Raw genomic sequence first — 8,591 nt, forward strand, 5'->3', positions numbered from 1 at the left:
GATTTTTTTTTATATGAACAGAGGGAGAGGCAGGGGAAGAAGGACCAGAAATAGAGATCAACATTTTGGTGTAAGAAGGGATAGGAGACCAAGGGTCTCTATCCACTTTGATGCAGATCCCCAAGAACTAAGACAATTGCTTAAAAATGCTGTTATTAGTTTGTTGGGCTAGATAGAACCTCAGTCTATGGTACAATCACAAACAGAACAACCTCCTTTGGTACAACAACCTTTTATAGGCATTCTTATTCCCCCACATGTTTCTGCCCTTGTTGTTAACCCAAATAATGATGGTTGGGGAACAACGATTTCTGCACAACCTGTACAATCTATACATGGTTGGTCCACTATTTCACCACCTAATCCCCCTCACCACTCCCACATATCACACTTATGATATGATGCCTCACGAATAGCTCACACTCCTCCTATAACACCCCTACTACTCATCATACTCCTTTTGCACATCAGAATTCTAAGCAGCTTGTAATAATGTTTGGTCCTATTGCTTAGCCATCAAAATGCCCAGTCATTCCCATGCTAGTTACGTGTGAACAAGAAAAAAACACAAAAGGCTCACCCTATGCTTCTTCTCACACACCATCTCACTTAGTCACTTCACACCCAAAACAAGAGGAGCAATAAGCAAAATCATCTCCTTCTCATGGGCAAAGGAAATGATCAGGGTTCTTTTTTATGCACATCACTTATGCTACAATACAAGTTACCTTACTTAGCTTGCAGTTGTGTTAATATGTTTATGACGTGAAGTTATTTGTCTAAACTGATCACCAGATGCTATGCTTATCATTTTGACAACTTATCAATTTGAGGAGAATGGTTATATTTATGTGCATATTATGCTTTGTATTTTGTGATACCACTTGGATATGAGTTTTATGGAGTAGAAAGGAGCATGGAGGTACAAGGAGTCATTTTTTTTTAGTTTATGTGATGTTTACTTTAATGATGAATTATATGCAATGGTTGTTTATTTGTGATGGTTAATTCTTATTTGTGTTATATGTTACAACCAACAATTTGATTTGAAATGAAAAAGGTCAACATATAAATGACACATAATGACTATTTATGATAAAATAAAGAGGAAACATGATTGAATGGATTATAGAGGGTCCCACCTATTAGAGTCTAGTCTTAATTTAATTATTTTAACAACCTTTAAAATTTTCTCCTCTTATTTATCTAATCAAATTTGATTAGAAAAACTAAAGAAAATAATCATTTTAAGCCTAAAGAAAAACTACCAAAACTGCTTGAAGCCTTCTTAAAAGAGGATAAATCTATGAAGGCAAAAGGAGAACTATTGAGGGAGAGGTATGCTATAACTTCTGGCCACTATTTTTTATAGTTTCTCACAAACTCTGAAGCTAATCATGATGGTGACAACAAATCTATATCATCTACGGGCAACAAGCTAGGTGACTCCTTTGAAATTACTAATTATTATTTAGGTATATTGTGTCTTTCTGATTATTTTTATTGTTGTTTGAAGGTCAAGCTAATCTACTGCTAGTGCTAACAACTAGTTATTTGTAGAAAAACAAGTTTCCCACATCTTACTCGCTTAAAGGATTTCATTTTGCTGCTACTCTTGTTTCTTGCTCGAATTATTATATATGATAGATTTACATTGCAATAGTCTATGATTTGGTTAGCCAAAAGTCTTCACAAAGGATTTAATTTTAGAATTTTGGCTATACTTTGTCTCATTTCAATAAAAATCGGCCATTGATTCATAAAATACCTATTTATATACCTCTCTATGTCTGATTTGTTTTATACTATTTCTCAGCAGTTTACTTATTTTTTTTTGGTAGTTTATGCTCTACATGTTACAAGGTTGTTGCCCCAATCCTGATTAGCTTACTGCCTTGTTTGTAATTATAACAACTTATGTTGTACAAAACCTTAGGCTCCGATTAGTTCGTTACTTTTGTCTAATCTTTCATTTTAAATTTTCGATTTATATGTTGCATATTTTTTTTTTTTTTTTTTTTTTTTTTCAATTGTAGTTATTGTACTTAATGTATATACAACTATTTTAATTGTTACTATGTTTTTCTACACTTGATAAAAATAAAAAAAACTCATAAAATACATAAAATAATCCCACACCCCTTCATATATGAGCTGGTGTGTCTCATTATCCCATTGTGAGAAGGATATTCGAGGGAGTTGATTTGTTAATCTTATAATAACTTCAACATCTTTTTTGGCGACCATACTAGCGAATGATTCGTTCCCTCAATCTTTTGAAATCTCATTAGTTCCATGACAATTCAGTCTCAGAACAACCTAACCTTGGCTTTTGGATCCATGATCAAACTAACATTGCTCATTCTCTGCTTGATTTTATTTTGAAAAATTCACTTTCCAATGAATAATGTGCTAGGAATTGGGCCATTATTTTGCGAGACATTGAGTTAGAGGAAAGAAGATTAGGTCTACAAAGACGAGTAAGACAATATCCCAATCGTTTTTAATCTGATATGTTTAATTCATGACAATACAATCAAATATACAACCTAGTCTTATCCCTCAATTAAATGATTAAAGGAACATTGTCACTTCCTTGATCGATTATATCTTGAATAACACACTTAATATCCAGGAACTAAATCAAAATTTTGCTTGGAAAACAAAATTTCGACATAATCCAACCATTTTTTCTTTCAAAAAATCCAACCGTTAGGTTGTTTAAATACTTTTTTGATGGTGGAAGTTGATTCAACACCATCAAAAACCCTCAGGGCACCCAAAATCATGAAGATTGACAACTGTAACCTAGATTTCCCCAAAATTTTGTTGGATTTTAATCAAAATCTTGCTGAAATTTCCACTATTTTTCCAGTAAAATTGTGGCCTAGTTAGACTACTCTATTTGTTATTATTAAGGATTTCAAGTTTGTGGCTTCTTCATTATTAATATTTTGTTGGGACAACTTCATCTTAATGTTTTTTGTGGTTTCGTTGCCCTAACTTCATCTTAACCTTTTTGTTGTTGTTGTTATTTTCCCTTTAATATGATTTTAATATCTTTTATAATTTTTTAAGAAGATATGATAATATGTTTTAATAATTTTTTTAAACAATTTTATTAATATGATTTCAAAATAGGTTAATTAAATTCAAATAGTTTTAATATAAATTTAAATTCACTTTGAAATATATATATTTTAAATCAAAATATATATATATATATATATATATATATGAATATTTTTATTATTATTATTATTTTTAATAGTTTTTTTAATTATTATATCATATTAAGTATCACTTTTCTTTCCTTACTTTCCTGTATTAATCTTTAAAATACACATATTTTATATAAATAATATAATTTTTTTATTTAACATTTAAAATAAAATTATTATAACCTTTATTCCCAATAAAATATATTTTTTCCCATTCACGTTTATTCTTTAAAATATTGGCATATAACATAATATAATATTGAATTACATAATGTAATACATGCAAAATGTTGTATATGGGATGGTTATGTTGACGAAAACCATTGGCATATAATATAATATAATATTGAATTACATAATGTAATACCTGCAAAATGTTGTATATGGGATGGTTATGTTGACGAAAACCATTGAATTAAAAGTGAGGTTAATGTTAATTAATCATATAATCACTCAACAGCTCAAATCAACATCACCAACGAAAAATGAGCAGAAGTTATATGATTATGATTATTCCATAGAGTTTAGATTCAGTGAGTAATTTAATTTAATATTCTACGTTAAATTTAAATATTTAAAAATAATATTAATATTTATTTAATTTTGTTATTCAATTATAAATCTTGAAGTCGTCGCCTCGAAACTCACTCTTTCTTAGGAAATAAGTTTTAAAAATGTGAATAACAGCGAGAGTTGATGTGTTTGTTTTGATTCGTATAAACGTGGGTGTGTATTCTAAGTGATTGTGATAACATGAGATATATAGCGAGAAAATCACAACGTGGCAGTTTTGGCAAACTCCATCCTCCTTCAAACGCTCGTATCATTGGAGATAAAAAAATAGGAAAAATGAAAAATGCAGAATCGATTTCGGAAATCGGAAGACAATTACATAGGTTTGAGTGTATTGACTTGACTTTGAGTGAGGCCAAGAGGTCCATTGGCCTAAAATTTGACTTGAATGGGGCAGAGGGGTGAAGAACTTACGAAGAAGTTTCTTCATAATAAAAAAATCACAGTATTCAAAAAATTTAATGGGGCAGAGGGGTGAAGAACCTACGAAGAAGTTTCTTCATAATAAAAAAATCACAGTATTCAAAAAATTTAATGGGGCAGAGGGGTGAAGAACCTACGAAAAAGTTTCTTCATAATAAAAAAATCACAGTATTCAAAAAATTTAATGGGTGGGTGAAGAACCTACGAAGAAGTTTCTTCATAATAAAAAAATCAATCACAGTATTCAAAAAATTTAAGGTCCTCCCAAACCTGAGCTTTCTTTCCGTCTGCTTCGTACTCGCCATTTCTTTTACTTTTCATCTCTTTGCACTTCTAGATACAAAGCCGTGTTTAACCGGCCCTGCCGCTGAGTCATAAATGCCATCGCACGGTGAATAGAGGTTATGCCACACGCTTTATGGTACGTAACTTTGACGGGACTTTCATTTGCTTAATAAAGCATGCACAGTTTCACCCACATCCTGTAACCAACTTCATAAGCACCCTTTCATCAGGCTGGGAACTCTGCATTTGCTTTGTAGTAATCCAATACGATGGACTGCGTGAAATCAATGGAGAATGTGCTGGCCATGAAGGGCGGAGATGGAGAGACCAGCTATGCTCGCGTTTCTTTATCTGCACAGGTTTATATTTTATTTAATAATTTCAATTTAACTATAGCTTACACATTGTAATATTTGGAGTTGGATCCTGTTGCCAGCAATAAATTTTGTTGACGTTATTTTATTGTTTTGAGATGTACGCAGTTGAAAATGATACAAGTGATAAAACCTATTCTGGAGCGTGAAATTTCCCAGCATCTCAGACTTGATACAATGAAAGGAGAAAATGGTGTATTTCGCATTGCAGATTTTGGGTGTGCAACGGGAATTAACACTCTTCTAGTCGCGGACACCATCGTTCGAGCCGTCCAAACAACGTGTACTTCTCATTCTGTGAAGCTGCCAGAATTTCAGGTTTACTTCGCTGATCTTCCTTCCAACGATTTTAACTCGCTCCTTCGCTCGTTGCCTCCACATGATCAATCAGCAGAGCATGCCCACAAAAAAGATGAAGCTGAGCGTGGTTTTACTGAGCCTCCGTCAACGAGATCTTACTCTGCAGCAGCGGTCTGCGGATCGTTTTACAAGAGACTTTTCCCACTGAAAAGCCTCCATTTCTGTCACTCTTCTAGCAGCCTTCACTGGCTTTCGCAGGTAAATGATCTTGCTCCCTCGCCCCTTTCCACGCGGAAAGCACATAAATGTCTTTTAAGTTAAATCTTGAATGACTATGTAAAGTTTAAGACAGTATTTATATCTAATGTCAGGAGAATTTATAGAATTTTGAATGGTAAACCAGTAATAAATTGGTGTCAATGTCTGAGCGTGCAGATTTCTACATTTAGTCTTTCGAATATGACGTGGGTAGAATTTGTTCTTTGGAATATGATATGGGTATAATTTTTTTTCTGTGTCTAACATCATTTAGGGCATAGTTACCGAATTCGCCCGAATCGGGCAAAAAAATACGATAATTCGTGGATTCGGTACGAATACCGTATTATTCGTCCAAATTCGATTCGTTTCTCCGGTTTAATTGATAAAGGTTACATAGTTTACCCAGACTGATAATTGTTAATTCAATAAGAACTATCAGCAGGTTGAGATCATGGATGCTCATTCAATAAGAACTATCAGCAGGTTGACATCATGGATGCACGGAGGAGCTGTCTGAGATACTGCATGGCTTTCACCTCAGATTCGGGATTTCCTGGAGAAATGCTTTTGGAGAGATGCTTTCGGAGAGATTCAAAAAAGAGGTGGACCAGTGCAGTGCTTTCTCCCATTCTGTCACTCAGCGTACCAAGCCCCATAGGGGAAGCCCAATAGGGGAATGCATTGGGGAGGTGAATAGGTCAGTTAGGCAATGCTCAAGAACTCCCAGGGACAGAGCCACAGCTTGTAAAGTTGAAGATGTTGCTAACATGTCTGATTGGATCACAAGCCCACATGATGAGTGGATTGTTGTGAAATCTTCCAGAAGTAAATCTCCAACTTCATATAAACCTTTGATTTTAAACTTCATATAAACCTTTGCTAAAATCAGACATGAGTAATGTCTTCTCCAACTTCATATAAACCTTTGCTAAAATCAGACATTAGTAATGTCTCCTCCATCCAAGAGCTTTCATTCAACAAAAGTGCAGTGCCAGCTTTGAAGTTGTCAATTGCACAGAATTGCAGCTTAGAGGTGAACTAGATCAATGCTCACAGGTTGTGGTCAGTGCAGCACAATCTCAACATCAAACAATCTTCCAGCACTTCTGCCAAGACTCTGCATCATTACTTGTTTTTCGAAGGCTGTGGCATCTGATTTAATTTATGAAGCTTGGGACTTGTATGGCTTCCACGCATAAGGAAAGAACATTAAAAAGCATATTGAAATGGGAAATTTACAAGTTTAAAAAGAAAATTTAGAAATCATAGTAAAATGTGAAAGTTTATCAATTTACCACTTAAGAGTTTAGAAAATAGATAAAGAAAGAATTTGTTATACTGTGAAGAAAAAGAGTGATAAATTTGGCAGGTTATTATATATTTGTTAAATGTATTTGTATTTATTATTATGAATATTTTAGATAAATAACTGTTTAAATTACGAATATATTTTAAAGCTAAGTTTTGAAAGATATAAAAGTTGTGTGATTTTTAATTTAAAATAAATTCAGAAAAAAATGAATAAAAATATTGTTTTTATAAAAAAGAAATTAAGATGTCTATTGTCCAATTTTTTTCAAATTAAATATTTTTGATTCAAATTTTTAAAGTATCGAATCGAATCCGAATCCGAATCCGAAGGCGAAGTTGATAACTATGATTTAGGGTAGACATTCCTTTCATCATCAGGATTTTGCTTTATATAAGTCGATTTATAAATGTAATTGTTTCTTATAAATTGATGGTTATTTTATGATTCTTTTCTATTTTTTCAATATTTTATGCATCTATTCAGCATTTTAAATAGACACTCTACCATCATCAAAAATCCTAAAACAAACAAATAATCAATATTATTTTTCTTGGAGATTTTCATTTCTAACTTGTCATAGATTTACAAATTTAGATGGTCGCTTATAAACCTGTTGTTGCTTCATATAAACCGATAGCCATTTCATCGTTCTTTTACATTTCTTCAGTATCTTATGCGAGATGCATAATAACTGAATTAAAATGACATTTGCAGGTTCCGAATAGCGTTGTAGATAGAAATTCTCCAGCTTGGAATGGAGAAGCAATTTATATATCCAGAGATGAAGTGGGTGCTGCTTATCTCTCCCAATTTCGCAAAGATTTTTGTGCATTTCTAGCAGCACGAGCAGAGGAGATGGTACCTGGCGGATGCATGTTCATATGTCTAGCAGGTCGTAGTTCCGCGGACATAAAAGAGCAAAGCGCAATAGGACACATTTCTCATCACATGCAAGCTGCGTTTGAAGAGCTTATCAAACAGGTAATATATACTTCTCCTTATGTTGAATCCACTGCAACTCTCTGTGTCGATATCAATATATTAATATGGATTTATGAGGTGCAGGGAAAGATTGAGAATGAGAAAATGGAGTCGTTCAACCTTCCGGTGTTCTCCCCAAATGTGGAGGAGTTGGAGAGCATAGTGAAGATGGAGAATTCGTTTGAGATAGTGGAGGGAGTAAAGTTGTTTGGTGGGTTGCCTTTGCATCCAATTTCAGAGGTGAGAAAAGGCGATGAGAAGGTGTTCGGGAGGATGGTAACCAACATGTACAGGGCAGCGTTCGAGAATGTTGTGAGGACTCACTTGGCTTCCGATGTTTTAACCGATGAATTCTTCCTGACGATTGAAAAGATGGCGGCTGCCAAATGCCAGGATTACGTGCACAATCGAAATGATCAAGTTGGAGCCTTTCTCCTTCGGAAATGAGATCAACCATTTTCTGTCCATGTGGGATTTTAGAATCCATTGTACCACGGACTGGATTCTTCTTTTAGGATTGTCTGTGGTGTCGCTATCGCTTCGTTTTACATTCCTGTAATTAATTGCATCGGTGATGCCTGACAGTTTTACTCGTTTCAATTACCATCTAATAAATATGCATCGGTGATGCGTTTCACTCGTTTATATGCATTGGTGATGCCTGACAGTTCCGCTCGTTTTAATTACTATCTAAATAACTCAATAAAATATCTCTTCAGGATCTAATTGGATCTAAAACATTTCCTGGTTAACACGCTAATACCATTTAACACATTTTAGGCCACAAATTCAACTTCATGGTAGATTTTTGGCGAGTTTGGTTAAAAAATAAAAAAAAAAATTCAGAAATAGATTTAGCAC

At 33.7% G+C, this 8,591-nt stretch overlaps 1 protein-coding gene across 1 annotated transcript; it reads left to right on the forward strand.

Annotated features, from left to right (window-relative positions):
• The first annotated feature begins 4,697 nt into the window (after nt 1–4,697).
• On the forward strand, nt 4,698–8,270 carry LOC149151242 (putative methyltransferase TCM_000168). The gene is made up of 3 exons (XM_089441633.1): nt 4,698–4,861; nt 4,985–5,434; nt 7,464–8,270. Exons 1-3 carry the CDS (start codon nt 4,772–4,774, stop codon nt 8,175–8,177), a joined length of 1,254 nt encoding a protein of 417 aa, XP_089297759.1. The 5' UTR covers nt 4,698–4,771; the 3' UTR covers nt 8,178–8,270.
• The last annotated feature ends 321 nt before the right edge of the window (nt 8,271–8,591 follow it).

Source organism: Pinus tabuliformis, chromosome 9 (assembly GCF_031772625.1).
Source record: "Pinus tabuliformis cultivar Carrire ecotype Pingquan chromosome 9, CPIR1, whole genome shotgun sequence".
NCBI lineage: Eukaryota > Viridiplantae > Streptophyta > Pinopsida > Pinales > Pinaceae > Pinus > Pinus tabuliformis.

Excerpts from the sequence above, each read along its gene's own strand:
- LOC149151242 (XM_089441633.1), top strand. The coding sequence starts at position 4,772 with ATGGACTGCGTGAAATCAATGGAGAATGTGCTGGCCATGAAGGGCGGA. Across the intron at positions 4,862-4,984 it reads GCGTTTCTTTATCTGCACAG|TTGAAAATGATACAAGTGAT; the intron begins GTTTATATTTTA and ends AGATGTACGCAG. Across the intron at positions 5,435-7,463 it reads GCCTTCACTGGCTTTCGCAG|GTTCCGAATAGCGTTGTAGA; the intron begins GTAAATGATCTT and ends TGACATTTGCAG.